Here is a 19,289-nt window from a genome sequence, read left to right as displayed (position 1 = left end):
AGCTCAGCCAGCTTCCCCAGGACACTGATGGACACTGACAGTTTTATTTTTCATCTCTCAGTGCCTTTGCTACGTTCTTTGGAAAAGACAGTGTCAGAAGAAATTGAAAGTTCCTGAAAGAGGAGAGTGGCCTTTGGTCTTGGAGTCGTCAAAGAGGTTGAGAAAAGTGCTAAGAATGGAAGGGAAAAGAAGAGAGAATTTAACCAAGGATCTGGAGCTTAAGGGACAGAGGGAAAAAAAAAAAAACAAACAAAAAAACCCCAAGAAAACCCAAAAAACAAAACAAAACAAAACAAACCAAAAAACCAACCAAACAAAAAAAACCCCAAAAAATAAACATCTGCTGAACAAAACAGGCAACACAGAGAAACTTGAGCTGTGCAAGAAATGTCCTATTGAGCTCTGAGAGGCTTCAGCAGATTTTGCTCAAGTCAAGAAACCACTGACATGGGTAAAATCAAGCTTGAGGACACTGACTGATTTGTTCAAAACCCATTTTATTTTTATCCTGTCTGACATAGGCAATTTGAGCTAAACAAAGCTTTTGATACTAATAAGCTCAGATTTTTATATTAATAAAATCATCCTTTTAAGGAAAATATTTTGCCGATTTTTTTGCTTCTTTGGGAGTCAAATCAGTCAAAACTGTCAGATTGGAATGCTGGACACCTCCTAAAATTTACAAGACTTTTGCTCCACATCTATTCAGCTTCATAAAATACTGTCTTTGAGCTACCTTGCCTTCTTCAGGAATTTTGGGGCAATTGTGGTTCTAAACTAAAAACAAGTTAAGTCAAAAAAACCCCTCATGGTGACTAGATATTTAATATATCAGAAATTTTGGCTTTTTTAAAGGAGAATTCTACATCATGACCCTATAGAGATAACTTTCATTGGTTTTGTGGAGTCATAATTAAAAAGTCACTTTTATTTCACTAAAAGCTTTAAATACATTAATTACTCTTCAAATGGGTTTCACATCAAGCAGTAAATAGGAAGAAAACAATGGTCATTCTGCCTTTCTTGTCTTGATTTGACTACAGTAACTCTGTCCTTCTGCAGTAAAGCCCTTTCAGCATAGAAGGGATGAAGTAATAAAATACCCTTGTGATCATTCTTCACTTGCTCATTGAAAAGTTAATTCTTGTAATTTTGGAATTTCTACCAGGATTTTCCTACCAACACTGCTATGAGAGCTCCAAATAGGTTGAATGTAGATGGAAGGTTTTTAAAAGCAGTTCTAGAGGCAGCAGTTTGCCACACTGTTTTTCAGTATGAAACAGAAAACAGGCACAACATGTAATTTGGTACAGAATGGCCAAGTTCACCAATGCCATGTGTAATAAATAGTGCCACAAATGTTAGATTAACATAAAACCCGGTGGGAAAATAATTCTTCTATATACCAACCATCTAAACAGCTTTAAAAGAGCTTTACAGCCTTACTTGGCCTTTTTTAAGCAACAGGTTGACAAATCTTGACTAATATTTACAAGTAAATATTATAAAAATTTTAGAGTCATAGCAACCCCACAAAAAAACATTAGGGTACAAAAACAAATAAAAACCCCTGAGTTTGTGTTCATACTGACTGAACAGTATTTAGAGTAATTTAAAAATGTCAGTGGTTTTTAAAAACACAGACACTAAAAATGTCTAGGTGTTTTTTTTTTTTCCAATTTTTAACGTAAAAGATTGATTTTACATGCACATTTGAAAGGTTAATTATCATTCTTGGTGCTGGTGGAAGTACAGTACTGCTGCAGCTGTGCCACCAGCTCCAAGCCAGGCTGTGCTGGGGGCTGTCAAATTGTTATCAACACTACCCAGCAGTTTGCTTCCCAAAGTGAAGAAACAGAAATCACAGCTGAAACTATATGGGAAATCAAACTCCAGCAGTGTGAGGTGCTCAGTGATCTCAATTCCCAGCCAACAGCTGTAGGATCAGGCTCTCATGTAGGCAAACTGTAATTATCTGAGCTGCAATGCTGTCTGAACAAGTGTATATATTCTCAAAAAACCTGATAGTCACCAAAAAAAGGCAACTTCTAATCTGAGAAGTGGCACCTACCACAGCTAGAAGCTCTTAGCAGCCTGCTGTTTAAAGCAAATATTACACCACCTCCTGACACACCTGATTTTCTGTAGTAGCCTTCCACCAAGGAATGATTTAATCTGTCCCTGCTGAGTTTGTGAGAGTTGACAAGAATAAAAGCTGAGGTGTTAGGGCTGGAGGCCATATTAATTTTTTAAATAATGAAAAATACATTAACAAATGTTCTTTAAATATACTTTAAAGTTATGAAACTACACCAAGTTAGAACTAACAATGTAAGCTCCTGGGAAAGGAGAGAATGACAGTGACATATTTTTGGTCTTTGCAAATAGAATCACCAAAAATAAATCATCAGATAATCCACAACTCTTTCAGTATTGCATTAATATTTTTGCTATCTTGTACTCATAAAGAGTAGACTCTGCACTTAAACATTATTTACAGGAATATCACCAATTTTCTGGTTTGGTTTACAAAGTTTATTCATATTTGAGTAGGCTAATCCCAACCTGTTTGACCCCAACCTGTCTGACCCCAATCTGTTTTACACCTCTCAGCCAGGATACTCCTTGCTGCCCCTTTATAATGTTTTAATTTACATATTTCCTGCTCCTTCCTCTACTCCACATTTGAACTGCTTCCCTGTCAAATGAAATTCACAGTTAGGAGAGGAAAGTCAGCAATGGAGGATGTGAGATGTACATTATCCCTTCCCGTGCTGGCAGTGAAATGAAGAATTACCAGACTGACAGCTGAGTATTTGTTATTTTCTGAGACAAATGCCCTTTATTAACCATTCACCAGAGCAGGGTAAAGAGCCTGTCACTATTCCTTGCAACTGCTGCTGAAGGGATCTTTGTGCAGGCTCTGAGGAGAGACCTTACACTAAAAGAGCATCATATCACTGCACAGAGGAGATGGCTCCTCAGAAGTGTGCATTAAAACATGCTTTATGAATGACAGGGAGTGAACATCCCTCTGCTGAAACAATGGTATTTTAGTTACTTTCACTGTCCTGAGCTTCCATTCACAAGTAAATATATTAAGCTCTCTGAAGGCTAAGATGAATATTTATGCTTCTTCTTAGATTGAGGACTAGAAAATAATTACTGTAGAATGAATTGCAGCTGAGGCAGTTGCTACCTCCTGCTGAAGCAGTATTTCAGAGAAGGGTCCATAAAGGAAAGCAAAATATCAATTGACAAACTGGAAGATTTTTTCACTACAACATTTGGTGTGATGAGATATGATTCTAGACCAGGGAGATTCAGTGTAGTGGGAGATATGGAAACTAAAGACTTGCTGGCATTTTCTCTTATTGCTATAATAAATGGTACAAGCATCTTAATTAAGGTTCTAATAAATGTTTAGGTCGAACTGTTGCTTCCACATTCACAATGGAAAATGCATCAGGAAAGACAATGCTTTTTTCCTAATGAGTTTTCAAGCACTACAGACAGTCTCATTCTGCCAAACTACTTGAATAAGCTCCAGAATCCACAGTGGGATGCAGGCTGGAGTGAAGAAATCTTACAAAACCTGCAAGGATTTGGGATGGCTCAACAAGTATCCAGCTACTGGAAGGACAAAGTGGAGAAATAGGAATTACTCACCAGTGGTGAGCTTAAATGGACACAGTGAGAATTCACAACAGAGTGACTTAACCAAACTTTACATTAAAAAAAAAAAAGAAAAAACAGGAAGCTGTAAAAAAGTATCTCCAATTCTGTTTGAGGTCAAATTTGTGTCTGTTTTCTATGGGGTCTCAAAAACCCCTTTTAATTATCTGCAAGTGTCAGTTCAACCTCTCAGTAGCGAGCATCTCTGAATGTCACCAGCACGGAGCATCACCCACCGTCTTTGAGGATTGTTTCTCTCTCTGTGCCATCAATTTTCTGCCTCCCAATCAGAAAACTGGTGGTATCAGCAAAGTAAATGTAATTGCTTTCAGCGTGGAAGTCCAGAGCACGAGGATTGACCAGGTTCTCGATGGGGATCATGTACTCATCTGACATTTTGGTGTTCAGGTCCATTCCCCGGATTATTCCTGGCCGACCCTTCCCGTAAAAAAGAAACAATTCGTTCTTTGGTCCTGCAAAAGAAAGATTGCAAACATAAACAACTGATGCTGCCTAATCTTCCTCACAGTGCATAATGTCCCTGTTTAATTAAGTGGCATAATTAGTGGGGAGCAGGAGCCTTGTTCGATACTGAAAATTAAACTTCCATATATTCTGAAGGTATCTAGATCAAAAATAAAAAAAAACCCAACAAAACAAACAAACAAACAAAAAAACCCCAAACCAAACAAACGAAAAAACCCAACCAAACAAAAAAATTGAGAAAAAAAAAAAAAAACAAGAAAAAATAGCTAACTACATTACCTTACTCAAAACACAAGTTACTTTAGTGAGCTGCTTACATCTAATTAATTTTTTTGTGTAAAAATTCACACTGAAAAAGCAGTTGTCGACCACAGAATAACTTTGCATCTGCTGTGAAGTGGACATATTTAGCTCTGTAGACATTAATTTTACAATTCTTTAGGATCTATCAAGGTAATGTAGACCACAACCTAAGTAATCTTAAAATCTAACAACACCATGAAGGCTGGCATTTACAAAATGCTTTTTTTCCACCTAAACTTTTTCAGAATCAAACAAAAAAAAGATTACATTTCTTTAAGATTGAAAGGAGTAAAACAAATCAACATACTTTGTTCTTTCCAGCTGAGGTAGAAAACATGGATATCAAAAGTTCATATTTCTAAAGATTTTTACAATTCAAATAATTAAGCTGATTGCAAACAACTAAAGCTTAGCAAAGTGATTTTCTTTCCATAAAGATACTTATCCTTAAAGCCTTAATGCTATGAATATATCTCTTAAAATTCTCTCTATATTTTTCCTGCTGGCTCTCAGGGCTTTTTGATGGAATTGTCAGTGAAAACTGCATCAGGTCTGACTGAGGTCAAATAAATCCATCTGCCAGCATCCATCAGAGTATCTAACTGCATGTCTTTTATCTGAACTAAATCAACACCCTTTAACTGAAAAACCAGGCATTCCCCAAAACTCCTGATGGCTCTAGGTGACCAACAGATTGTTCACATGTAACCTTAGATATAACCACAGCTGGACAAATCACATTTGTTTTCACAGAGTGTTCTGAGAAAAACTTTGACTTGCTCACATGAATGTTCTGCTTTTCTGCTCTAAGTTGATTGCATGGGTGGAAATTGTAGCAGCACCTGTGTGCTGTGAAAAGCCATGGCAAATAAATAAGGAGTGAGGCTGATTAATGTAAAAACTTGTGGTAATTTTAGTATTCTTTGAGCATTCCAGGTTTAACCTGTCACTCCTGTGAACTGAGCCAAATAAAATAATTTTAAGGCAATGAAAGGAGCATGTGAACAAAGTGTCAGGTACATGTTAAAAGTGTGTAATTATATACAGTGGAAAATTGAGACTTTAATGTTGTAGAATATAGTAATATATATAAAGTAAGATAGAAGTTTTAGGATAGAAGTTAGGGGGTTTTTTACCTTTTTTAAATGAGTTTAAAAAGTATAGTAATTAATAAATTGTAATTAAATTATAATAACAGTTAAAATTATTAATTCTAACTAAATCAAATAGTCTATATTATAGATTATAAGTAATTTGTTTTTAGGTTAAAAGTAAAAATAATTTAAATATTTATTTTTACTTCGATTTTTTTTTCATTACAAAAAAATAAAGTTTTTTAAAGTATTGTAAAATTCAGAGTTTGTGAGACTATAATAGAGATAGGAATTAGAATACATAAGAATTAATAAACATTTGAATTTCAACAACAAAAAATACTGTCTCACTCATTTAATTTGAAACAAACTTTACCCCAGAGCAGCCCATGTGATTTGCTAGAGAACACCCAGAACCATCCCCTGGACTATTCCTGGCTGGCAGCCTGTGACCTCAAGGACATACTTTTGCATGACCTGCCATCAGTCCCCAGGATGAAGCCAGTCCTGCAGCGACAGGTCCTTGCTTTGTGGCTGCTGCTGAGCAGGCAGATGTGGGAGCATCCCCCCGGCATTCCAGAAGGATCCGACTCACAGGCGTGGCTTCTGACTATGGCAGGGGAAAACAGCTCAGATCATTGACAGCAAGGCAAACACCAGCATGGGGAGGGGTTAGGCAGGGGGAAAACGTAAGGAAAGGGGGTTTGTGTCACAAGAAATCTTTCCCCAGAATATTACTGCTAAGGAAGGTGTTTTTTGAAGATGGTTTTGTGGCTGCTGCTGAGCAGGCAGATGTGGGAGCATCCCCCCGGCATTCCAGAAGGATCCAACTCATATGGGTGGGCTCTGACTATGGGGTGGGGAAAACAGCTCACATCACTGAAAGCAAGGCAATTACATCAGCATGGGGAGAGGTTAGACAGAGGAAAAAATAAAGAAAGGGGGTTTGTGTCCCAAGAAATCTTTACCCAGAGTATAACTGTGGCATTCACATTCTCTGAAAAAATCCCTTCGCCCAGGATTTTTCTCCTGGGGAGCTGAGAAGCCTCAGAGAAAAGGGAAACAATTCTCATCTCATTTGCTTCTCCTGTGTTGTGCTCTCATGTGGAATGTGTTTGCAGATTGTTTACCCACAGGTGATTGTTTCATTGGATTCTGGCATGAGTTGTTTTCACTCTTTGGCCAATCAGTGCCAAAAGTCATTATTATCTTTTTAGCATTCTGTAAGTATCCTTTCTGTATTCTTTAGTACAGTATAGTTTAGTATTCTTTAATATGATATAGTATGATAAAGTAATAAATTAGCCTTCTGAGAACATGGAGTGAAATTCAACATTCCTGCCTGTGTTGGGGATCCCTGCAAATACAATATATAATTTCTAAGGAAGGTGTTTTTTAAAGATGGTATCCAAGCCAGGCCAATAATGCCCAGGGCTATTGTGCCATGCCTGTGGCAATCACCCCTTTGTGAATGAGCCCCTGCACAGCATTTGCTGGGCAGTGCTTCCCTGGGGGAGCTCACACTTCTCCCTTTTTCCATTTGTTGCTTTGGTTCATGTGGCTGGTTGGGGTTTTCTGAGGACAGAGTGCATCCCATGCTCACACAGTCTGGTATTCCTCCTACTCCATTAGACAGCACCTCTCTGGGCAGATACATATGCTGAAACTAAAGAGCAGAACAAACCTCACAGAATTCTTCCATATTTATAGAGTCACAGAATGGTTTGGGTTGGAAAGGGGCCTTAGAGCCCATTTTATTCCAAACCCCTGCCATTGGCAGGGACACCTCCCATGAAACCAGGATGTTCCAAGCCCCATCCAACCTGGCCTTGAACACTTCCTGGGATGGGGTACAGATTTGTACAGTTGGAATATAAATCCAGTTGAAGAAATCAAATAATTTCTTATCCTTGATTTCATATTTTTTTCCAAATGCATTGTTCTATATTAGCAGCCTTTTATTATTATTTTTTTACTGTTTAAGGCAGTATGCTGAGGAAACAAAATCTACCAGGCTATCTTAAATTTTCTAAGCTGGCTTAAATCAGAAAAGAGTATTCTAGTTCAAAAAATGTTCTGTTCTTCCTACCTTACCTCAAGATTTTCAGGTTTGTTTCTTTTAAAATAAAGCAATCAAGTGGTTTAGGGTCGATAAGGTTAAAGGTAATACAGAAACTCCACCGAGCTGAGACAGCTGTTACAGAGAATCTTGACAAGCAACAAACATGTCCATTCAAAACAAAAGGAGTAGGGGAGTAATCACAGGATGTAATAAAAGATTACACTGTGCTCATGTCTCTCCTCTACTCAACCTCCCTGACTCCCTCAGGAGTACGAGAGGGATGATAATAGCAAAGAAAGAGTCTTTGCAGCCTCCTTCAGACATTGACATCTGCAAATCAATGTCCTCAGCTCCAGGGTGAAAATTAGTTCACCCACTCTACATCAATTTAGAGTTTGTTCCCACTTCACAAGCTTCTTCAGAAGCAGCCATTCTGTTTAGAAACATTGACATTGAGAATTGATGTGTTGGCTTTTCTGTCTAAGCAGTCATGGCAACGATTTATTGTTATCAGTCATGCCAAAAACATTCCCATAAAGCGTCGCGGTAAACATTTTGGATCTTGCTATCTTTGCACAAAGTTCCCAGAGCTCCCACTGATGCTCTGCATACAGAAAGGATGTGAGCAGATTACAGTCATACAGGACTACTCAGAAATTGCTGTTTTACCAAAAAATTCAGAGATAAAAACAGAGTTCTTTCATTCTAGATGAAAACGAAGATTTCTTTCGCAGATGGCAAAGCTGATATTCACCCTGTCAGCATTTCCCTCTCTCACCAGGCCCGTGCTGGCAGCTTGGCTGCCCACACCTCTGTGCCTTTCTGGCAGCCCCAAAGATGGGAGCTCACCTGAGGTGTGGGTCTGTCTGAAAAGCAGACCCAGGGATATCAGGAATCTCTGAGATATCAGGAATCTCTGAGGTCTGAGACCCAAAGCATGTGGACAACATTGGACATCCAACAATGCTGAAGGTGTAAAATTCTCAGAGTGATGAATGCCACATCCTGCAGAGAAGGGAAGGCTCTTGGGCAGCTCTCCAAACTGAATTCTCTGGAAAGGGCTGAGTTGGAGCTTAGAGACACCGAAAAATTGGAGCAACCGCGCAAAACTCAAGGAACACAAAGTTGTGGCACAAGGACAAATTTCCATTCCATCTTCAGATACTTTTTTTGGTAGGACCTTTTTGACTGCACAAGCACTTACTTGTGGAAATTTGATCCTACCTGCTGCTTGAGTTCTCTTCTGGAACACACGGATCTCTTTGGCATTGTCCAGCCTCGCCAGAGCCTGAACATCAGTACCATTGTATCTGTGGATTCGTAAAATGCTGAGGTTGTCTGAATTGACTGTGTACAAATAGTTCTCAAACACTGCCAAGCCACAAAGATGCCTAATCTGGAAAAGAAACAAATGGTATCATTATTTTAGCTCAATATTTTAGGCATGTGTCTGAGTTGTACAGGTCAAACACTACTGTGGATTGTATGTGATAAACTGCACAAAGGGCTTTCTGAGTACTTGTAAATAATAAACACAAAATTCACTAAAAGTATAGTTCACATTCTTGTAGTGTGAAATTTGTAATTAGAAAAGCTTTATACAAGAAAGGTAGAACAAAAATTATTTAGGAATCTAAATTCCTTTAAAAATTTTTGAATTAAAATCTTTTACATTCTTGAAGTGCAACAGCTATATTAGTATTAACCAATGATCATTAACTAATAGTGATTAAGATAAATTAACTACTATTAACTAATAAATATAGCAAACTTAGAATTTAAAACACAGTTCATAGGTGTAATTGATCCACTTTTAAAAATTATTTTATGATCAAATCAGGGCAAATGGTGCAAGATATACCTGCTGAATATTTTCTTGATAAAATAGTTTATGAGAAATAAACAAATTCTGTCAGCTCTGCTGAGTTCCTTTTGTGATGGTGTCTCTGAATATGGTGGTGGCCACTTGGCAGTGCTTGCTTATCAAAAAGTGAATTCTAAAATTGTGATAATCTCTGATGTGTCTGGTTACATTGATTAAAAATTACCTAATAGCTGGTAGTTAGACAATCACAGCTCAAACACAATGTGTCAATAATTTAGAGGCCGTGCTTGATTTATAGATTTAGAAAATGCAAAATATCTCACTGGCAATTCTGAAAAGTGAACCAATTAAAGAGAATTTTTTTGGCAGATGTTCAGATATTCACAGGCTGAATATCTTATTACTTTAACCATTCAGTTGCTCAGCACAAAGTATTTCCTCATCTCATTCACTCCCAAATTCAGACACATCACCAAAACCCAATCCAAACAAAAAAACCCTGTTGTGCATCAAGTATTTTAGTTGTTCTGGAAATTATACCCAGTTGGCCAAGTCTTTCCATTGTATTCTGTCTTTACCCAGAAAAAGGAATAATAATTGACATCACTGGAAGCATTTGATTATAACCCAATAGAAATTCAATGCAATTATAGTAAGATGGAAAAGAAAACAGCCTTGAAAATAAAGCCATATCTGTACCAAACTGTGGAATTCCCTCCTGAATTACAATCCTTTCTTCCCTATTTCCATTTCCACTCACTTTAAATTTTTATAATTTAACTCCCATGAGAGATTTTCTTAATTAAAACTATTAAAACTGTGTGGCTCATTTTGCAACACTTTTTATAATGATCTAATTATTTGTATTTTTTAATTTGTTGGGTTTTCTACATCTCCTGAAGCTTTCCAGCAACCCCATGCATGAGTAAAAACATTACTGGCTTGTCCTCTGAAAGCCACCCAGGCTGCCAATCACAGAATCCAGTTTTGTTTGGAATCACATCTTTGACATGTCTGTACTTACACAATAAACTTTAGTCCCTAAAAATTCCTGGGAGCAGTTTTGCAGTCTGCTGTTTCCTTGGACTAATGAGGAGGGATTTGGAGAAACAGTCATTCTAGATCATGGCAAATGCAGCACAAAACATACTGAAATTACCAATTCTTCATTTGAGGGGAGAGACAATCAGTGCCACTTGTGACAACAGTGAGAGGCCAAACTTCTTAATACCCTTCACTCATATCAAAAAACAGAGATCTCATTTTTTAAGTTAGTTTTGAGAAAAATTTGTCTGCACTTGATAAAGTATCCTCTTTTCCATCTAAATTTCAGCAAGAAGAGGAAGAACAAGCACCTCTCCTATGACACAAGTACACCTCAGTTAGAAGCCTGTAAAGGTATTTTTTAACACCTTCTGAAAATGATTTTACTTTTTAAGTATCTAGTCCAAAATGGTACCTTAAAAAAAAAAAAAAAAACCCACCAAAAAACTGCCAAAAGTTTGAAAGTCCTCTTGTTCCAGAATTGGTTAAAGACTGGGGATAGATTGGCAAAAATAGGAAGGGCTTTGCCAAACCACCACTTAGACTGCTTTTTGTCACATTTTCTGCCTATTTTTTGTTAACAGTCTAACCAGTTGCATTTTGCTAAACACTGATTGTTGGAAGCAACAAATGACAGAAGAACTTTTAAAATGTTTCTTCTTTTTGCAGATTTTTGCCTTCTCTGTTTAACTTTAGGCAGAAATACACGCAAACTTGGTGCCCACACCTGGTAATCCAGGTAGTGACCAGAACAGTTTGGTCTTTGCTGATTTTCCCTGGATTTACAAAAGACTCACAAGTGCCAGAAAACTCTTCCACTCTCCAGGCTAATAGACTAAAATGCTCCTGCTCTAAGACTCACACTCTCAGAGTTTGTATTTGTGACTCTGAACATCAGGATCAGCTGTGAAAAGCATCATTGCCACCAACAAAAATAAGATTTAAGGGCATCCAGATTAGTCTGAATGGGTGAATAGCTTTTGCTATTCTTTTCACATGATTGTGCCTGTTAGTCTCTCCTTCCTGAGTGGGTAAGGACATCTTGTCATTAATGATTTATCTCTCTGCACCTTTCCACCCCAGATTTTCCCTCCTGAAGTCTTTTACAATGGTGACTTACAGGGTGCATTGTTAATGAGACACTGCATGGAAATATTCATAGGTTGCAAAATTGCTAAATTGCAGATAAACCAAAGCATGTAGCTGGATCTTTTAAATTCTAACACATTTGAGCTAAAAAGCTAACAAATGATGAAATTATTATTCCTATAGCTGCTAGCATTATGTACATTCATTCATTGATATTATTACTTTTTACTGATTTACAAATAAATACCTACTTGTCTGCCTTTAGTTATTGTTTGCCTCCTTCTCCCCTGATAGTCAACAACTTCCACACTCTCCAGATATATGTCAAGCCAGTACACATATTTATTGATGAGGTCTAGTGCCAGAGCAGTTGGCTGTTCAATTTTCGAGTCTACTATCCACGTCCTGTTCATTCCATCCATGTCACATCTCTCCACCTTGGCAGCATTCCCGTAGTCTGTAAAGAAAAGCTTGCTGTTGAAAGAAAATAAGATGTTGTGAGTTTTAAAGGGTGTGAGCAGAGTGCAAAGCTCCTGCTGGCTCTGGAAAAAGGAAGTTTTCGTTCTTTGTCATTTCAATTTCCTATGTATCCCATGATTATTTTTAAAATTCACCATATCTTCTAACAAATTAACAATTACACAGAATTACCTTTCAAATGTAAAAGACAGAAGTTCTAAATGCCTTTCCTTGCAAAACAGATGCACCATGTAACATTCTAAAATTACAATCTTAAATTCATTTTTAACCATTACTTGTAGAAAATGGTAGGATAGTTGCAGATAACAGTGACAAAAGCACAAAGCACTCAGGTTGTCTGGAGAACAGTTATTGCACATAAGCTGTAAGAATTACAGGGATCCCCACTGTCTGGTGCTTTAACATCTATTTCTGGAGGAGTTGCTTTAGTCTGAAGCACATTTGTCTCCAGCCTTGGAAAGGTGTTCAGGTTTCAAAATGCTTCCAAAAACCCAGTGAGTCATTCCATCCAGGAATAATGGGAAACTATCAAAGACTTAAAATTGCTGCTAAAGCTCCCTAACCCAATGCTTGATTAGCATTCACAGGGTTCAGCAAATCAATTCTGATTAACCTGACAATATTTTAACAGGATTACCTATTTGTGAGAACAAATTACACTTGCAGGCTGGAGACCACCTTGCCATGACTTTAACATGCTGTAAAGAATAATCTGATTCCAGGCTGAATGTTACTAAAACCACTTTGAGAGCAAGGATTTCATTACCCAAATGAAGTGAATTATCTCCTAGTTATTACCACTAATGGGAACAACTTTGGATCAACAGCATATAAAAATTCTGATATCTTTATGTGATAGAGCAGTAATTTATAGCCTTGTAACTTCTCATAAAAATCCAGTTTTAGGCTATTTGCTGAAGAGCAGAATGAAACCCATATCCTTTAGTTTTAGTCTGCAAATAAATAAGAATACATTTTAGAGGTAAAGTGTTTCAAGTGCAAAAAAATACAAATAAAATAGAAAAAAAAACAACACAACAACTTTTTTAAAAAGTAAAGGCATTAGAATCATCTCTAGTCTATGTACAGGAGCTGTCAAATGCCAAAATGAATTGATCTCAGAATCATAAAATAGGGCTGGAGGAGACTTTGAAAGGTCATGTAGTCCATCACCAGGCCATAAGGCAGAATAAACTTTACCTATAACATTCCTGAGGGATAACTCCATTCCTGAGAGGGATGTCTATTTATCAAACAAATTCTGAATTCCTGTCCTGTCCTTCATTGTCATTCTTTAATCCAGCTGTACTCTAAGAATATATTTAAAAACACCAACTTAACATCCAGGTCTATATAAATCAAAATGTCCATAGCACAGAATATTTGCAAAGTAAAAATCATGCCTGAAAAGCAAAAGTAATTTGGAATGAAAACAGAAAGAAAAAAAAAAAAGTGTATATAGTAGTATATACACTTATTTATGTATGAATTCAGATCATCAGAAATAACAAGGCCAACACCTATATATATTTAAAATAAGTTGTTAAAGTGCTGCATGTACTCTAGAATACAATTTGTACTTCTGGGGATTTGATTTATGTTATTTAACAGAACTTTGTGCATCAAGATTCAATAATTCAAATAAAGATCACTTTGGAATCATAGAACCAACTGGGTTTGCTGTGATCAGACACTGACATACAAATAAATCTAGAACCACACATTTATTTAAATACAGATCCAGACACACAGCAGTTATAAACACCTGAAGTTTGACTTCAGACTGACTCTGCTGCATAGTCTTTGGTTTTATTAACAATTTAACAATTCAAAAGATTAAAAAAAAAGTTAAAATTAAAAAAAAATATATTAGCTTTTACAACAAGAGTATCTTTTCAGATCAGACAAGAAATAAAATGTTTGTATGTCAATAGCAAATAGACCCAGTAAGGAACATCCAAGAATATTTAAGAATTTAAGAAGTTGCTCCAGCTTTGTGGAATAGGGGGTCAATTCTTTTTTTTCCTCAATATCTGTCTTATAATAACATAATTTGTGCAAGTTATCTTGACTTCATATATAAATTATACTCTTTTTACTTTAAAAATAATTTTTCTTCTCCTTGAGACTGACAAAAATGAAGCTTTATAATTAAAGAGGTAAAAGACAGAACAAGAAAATAGTTCCCTAAGTGCATGATCAAAGTGCTCTGAAAATTAAATTAAGAAAATTAAATGCTTTACTATGTAATCTTTAAATGCAGTTCTGTATTTAATGACTAATGCAGATTTTTAGAGTGAGGTTTAAACCAGAAGTGCATTTCTAACACAGGAAGTTGACCCACAATTGCACTGTACTGCCTTTGCCTTGGGAGCTCTAAAGGATGCACTGTACAGTATTTATTTCAGCTCTAGGCTCATTTCTGTGCTCACAAATGGTGCTGGGTTTGCCTCTCCATTTTCAGCAGAGGGCAATGAAATCTTTTATCCATTCACAGAGCAATTTTGGGAGGAAAACTCAGTGTGCATGTCCCTGCAGAGCCCAGCTCAGGGCACTGGGGCTGACAGAGGGAGCTGAGTCCATTGCAGCCTTCATTTCCTGAGACTGCTAATGAGGCTAATTGATGGCTAATTGAGGCTGCTGCAACAGCAACAATGTTGGCACTAAACTGAATTTTATTAAGGCAGGTTATCTTTTGAAAGCTATAGACTTCATGTGTGAAAATTCTGAATTCTGCCTCTAGTTAGATAACAACAAAAAGGAGGATGTTCTTCATCAAGTCCTGGTCCTTTGCAGGCATTTAAACTCATAAGTATTCAGCTGTTTTGACTCTTCCAGAATGGCTTCACTGTGGTCCCAGCAGTTAGGAATCTACATCTGATAACTAATGGTGATATCTTCCAGGCTGAATTACACAGACTGATTTCTGCAGCAGCTTATTTGGCTTAAAGAGCCATTTTCACCTGTGCTCCTCTCCAGAGCTATTTCTAGATGGAAATCAAATTCTTTCCCTCTGCCTAGCAGTCAGAGATAAGCAAGGCAAGGCAGACATCCTCCTCTCATCAGACAGGCCCTTCCTGCTGCCCTCCTGTGCAGTTATTCCAATTTTAGGTCAGTAATTGAACAAGCATGGCCAGCACTGGGGTTGCTGTTCCAGAGCTGAGTTCACTGGGGTCTGCACAACAGCCCAGCAACCTCCCTGCACCAGCTGGAGACTCAGCCACCCCTGGATGACATCTGCTATTTTCATATTTTCACAGCTCTATTATGCTGCTGATACAAACTCATCCTTCCCTCTATTACTGGTTTTGCCCAGAACCTCCTCTCTCATCACTTCCTTTTGTTTTCCAAGCTTTCAGACACATCCTTCATAATCCACCTATTCAATTAGCTGAGAAAGAATTGTTTTCTCTGTAAAATTACATTGGGGCACTTGCATGACTGAAAACTGCTAATTTCTAATGCACTTAAGATGCCAGACACTGTACAGAACAATCAGAGTTTGGGGGGCAAAAATGCACAATTCTGGAGCTCCTTGACAAAAAGCCAATGAAATATTATAGGAAGTAAATTAGTAAAGTATATATAGAAAAAAAGGATGCTTTCTTAGGCAAAGTTACTGCTCTGAACAAGACCTAATTAGAATAAAGTAAAATAATTCCTAGCACACCTCAACAGGAGCTATGAGTAGAAAGCTTAGTGTTTAATTTTCAGAAATTACACTGAGGGTCATTTGCAAGACAGAAGGCAACTAAAGATATTCAGCTGGTCTTAGCCAAATGAACAAGTCACAAAAAGTTAGAGGCTTTTTACCAATTTAGGAGCAGGATTTTGATGTGGGGAAAAAGTTTGAATTGGAATTAAGAGAAATGCTGTGCAATTTAATTGGTTTGAAGCATAATGAGAACAGCATTGGCATTGAGTGGCACCATCCAGATTTACTGTAGGACAAATAAGATAACTAAAATTGTGGGGACTGTGGTGAACAAGTAACCTTCTTCAGAGGAGGTGATCAAAACAGCTAATTAAAAGGACTGTGTGAAAACACCCCTGGGGTTCTCCTGCAGCCTGTGCTATGAGGTGATCCACTGACTGCACTTTTAGAAGGGGACTGATTTCTACTGCATTTAAAAAAATGAATGTGATTTGATTTAGTTTCCATCACATTTAATTAATAATAAGCTTTCTAGCATGGTCCAGGAACATTTTTAACTCTGATGCTGTTTAGGTTGGTTTCTGGGTTCAGCAGTTTTCTTTTTCATCCACATCTAAAGCAAAAGAAGTGGGCCACCCTCAGATTTGGCTCAATTTTGGTAATAAATGATCCATGGCCCTCAGTGTCCCAGACAGATTTTAGGGAAATTTTTCCCCAGAGGAGGAACTGAAATACCGCTGGATTTGGGTATTTGGGTTTTTCCTTCCTCTGCTTCTTTCCAGCACAAGGCAGCCTCCATCACCTGGAGGATAATTTCCCACGCTATTTTGGGGGGTTAGAAACTCTTTGGCTCTCCAGCAAAGTGCCTTATTTTTTAATTTTATTTTTTTTTTTTGTAACTGATATTGGAAGGAAATATGGAGTGGATGTTTTTGTGCTGCACGGGAGTGAAATTCTATTAAAGTTCCTCTGCGATTTCTGCAGCGTAAAGGAGGACATATGTTCCAAATGTTCCTGGCATTTTGGAAATCTAGCAGTGAGTAAAATAATAATGGTTTCTCCTCCTAGAGAGCTGCAGATTTAGTGCCAGGCAGGAAGCAGCACAGGGTCGAGCTGCAGATAAAAGTAAAATCCAGTCAGACAACTCATTCTCAGCACGCAGAGCCCAGCTCCACTCACTGCTCGCTGCACAGCAACAGGCAAAAATCAGCAAAACTCAGCCCCCAGGGGGGACATTTGTCATGAAATACACTTCTCTTTGCAGGGAAATTGCCAATTCAAACAAAAGTTTTCTTATTTGAAGCAACAGGGGTGGAGGCCTGAGCAACAAATGGGAAAAGTAGCTGAGAATTTGGGGATGGATTAAAATCGAAGCCATTCTGGCTCGCTGCTAAAGAAGGTACAAGTTGTCATATTTGTTTGTTTGTTTCTATTTAAACTGTTCATCATCCATGTATAAAAACATGCCTGTTAGAAAGCTAAATTGGTTTGCCATCAACAGGTCCCCCCAGTCCCCCATTTCCTTACAGACACAGAAAAGTGAATTTTTGAGGTGTTATAAAGGGAACACAATTTACCAATGAAGTATGGTTGTTTAATTTATTGTTATGACTGTACTCCACAACTGTTTTAGCAATCCTGCAAGTTATTCTTTAAGTTTGATCCCTTCCACCACAGAGGGTACAAAAGCCTTTATTTGTCTTAGGGATGTCAATCAAATATACACATTTAAAATTCATAATAATCCTTGAAAGTGTTTGCCCCTCCTTCTTCCAGCCAAATATGCTTTTTCTGCAGGGTGAGAGTGCAGATGCCTGTCCTGTGCACTCATCTCTGAGTCCTGCAGGGGTGATATAGGATAGAAAGATATACAGCTGAGTTTCTGTCTAATGATGTTTTGTCAAAGTTGAAGTTTTCTCACACAAGCTCTACTTCTACTTCTTTACAGAGGAATATGTAAAATATGAAATATCCTATCTTACATATATATATATACATATTACATATTTTATATTACCTATTTAATATTTAAATATGCAATAAACTCATATCAATCCTACCATGTTCTATTTCTTGCTCCATTTTTGAGTAGTTGTGGCTGCTCAAAAAGCACATCTGGAATATAACAGCAATAAATCAAACACACTGAGAAATGGAAGTTCCCAGGTTCTGCTTGCAGAGAAAGTTTGTCTTGCACTCTCATCACAAGAATTGTCTGTTTTTTTCTTTTTTCCTATATCAAGACCCCAGCAATGGGATGTACTCTTGGAAAAGTGCATCCCTTAAAATATATCAAATTTATACTTGCTTAAACCTGCTTTCTGTCTACATACAATTCAATATCTTTTCATTAAAATAATGAATTACCTTGAGTAATTTGGTGCACAAAGAAATTTTCTGAATAAAAAGCATGTTCTCTGAATTTTCCAAATTTATTCCCAATATAAAGTTTTTGTAAGTAAATCCAATATTATCTCTTCAGCCACATTTTTGTTCTATAAATGCATGCAAAGTTTTAATAACTGTCACTTTGAAATGGAAGACACATTGCAGATTTATTCCTGGCTTCATTAAGGGCCCTGAACATCAGTATTTATTTGTCAGATTGCTGCCCTTTATCTGAAAATGCAAGGATTCAGACTTAAATCAGACACAGAAATTTGGAATTAAGAGTCCTTTCAAACTAAATGTGTTTCCCCATGTGCACCAACCAGCTCATCAATTAGAACAGAAATGAAGAAACATTGATTATTCCCATTTTATCACAAACCAGCTGTGCCAAATCAATGTGCTGATCCACTGAAAAAAAATCATTTTATAAACAAAGTGCCATGTTACATGGCTTTATATCAACATTTAAGTGGACTTTTAATGTGACATCCAAATAATACCATGAAGTCTCTATCATATTTTTAAAAAGTAGATATAAAACCCTCCCACAAAATAAAATATTAGCAGATTTTATATAGTTACAAAATATGCGTTTACATTCAAACTATACAATGATGTTAGAGATACTGAAATCTGGAACAGGATGATGAATAGTCCTTGGATTATCCTGAGTATTTATTTTTGAGGGTAAGATGGTTCATTTCCACTCCTTTACCAGCTGTACAAGATGCAGGGAAATAATTTTGCCACAGAAAATTAAAATTCTCTTTCTCCATTGGCGGCTCAGGCTCTGATATATTTGTTATCCCTCAAACTCAACCCAAGATAGGTATTTCAATGAGCAATTCTTGATTATTCTGTTTTCAATGATTTCTGGAGCATCAAAATGGTGCCATGTGACCTTTTATACTCTCTCCATGCACTCTGTTATGTACAGAGCAGAATACACATATTCATACACTGATTTTCAAAGATTTCCTCACTGTTGTACCAAAGCTCTTTCACAGAAGAAATAAATGCAGCACTTTTCCTGAAGGTATTTAATTTTCACAAGATATTATGTGCAGTCAGACTCTATTGCTTCTTCCACTTAATAAATAACCTTTTCCCTTAGTTGAAAAGCGACAATATTAAAAATTACTTTGAAAATAAGATTTTTTGGGGAGGGAGGGGGAAAGTTTTCAT

General features: G+C 37.1%; 1 protein-coding gene across 1 annotated transcript in view; it reads right to left on the bottom strand.

The window, feature by feature from the left end:
* Positions 1 to 19,289, bottom strand: part of LRP1B (LDL receptor related protein 1B) — a gene marked incomplete at both ends in the record, with an annotated part of 618,484 nt that overhangs the window by 213,841 nt on the left and 385,354 nt on the right. Inside the window, 4 exons of the mRNA XM_084209463.1 lie at positions 3,912 to 4,148; positions 6,025 to 6,168; positions 8,845 to 9,016; positions 11,830 to 12,052. Of these exons, the coding sequence (XP_084065589.1) occupies positions 3,912 to 4,148; positions 6,025 to 6,168; positions 8,845 to 9,016; positions 11,830 to 12,052 (776 nt within the window). The remainder of the gene's footprint in view (positions 1 to 3,911; positions 4,149 to 6,024; positions 6,169 to 8,844; positions 9,017 to 11,829; positions 12,053 to 19,289) is intronic.

Source organism: Fringilla coelebs (genome assembly GCF_963513975.1).
Source record: "Fringilla coelebs genome assembly, chromosome: 7".
In the NCBI taxonomy this organism is placed as follows: Eukaryota; Metazoa; Chordata; class Aves; order Passeriformes; family Fringillidae; genus Fringilla; species Fringilla coelebs.
Note: the sequence above shows the minus strand (reverse complement) of the source record. Positions and strands in the feature narration are given on the sequence as shown.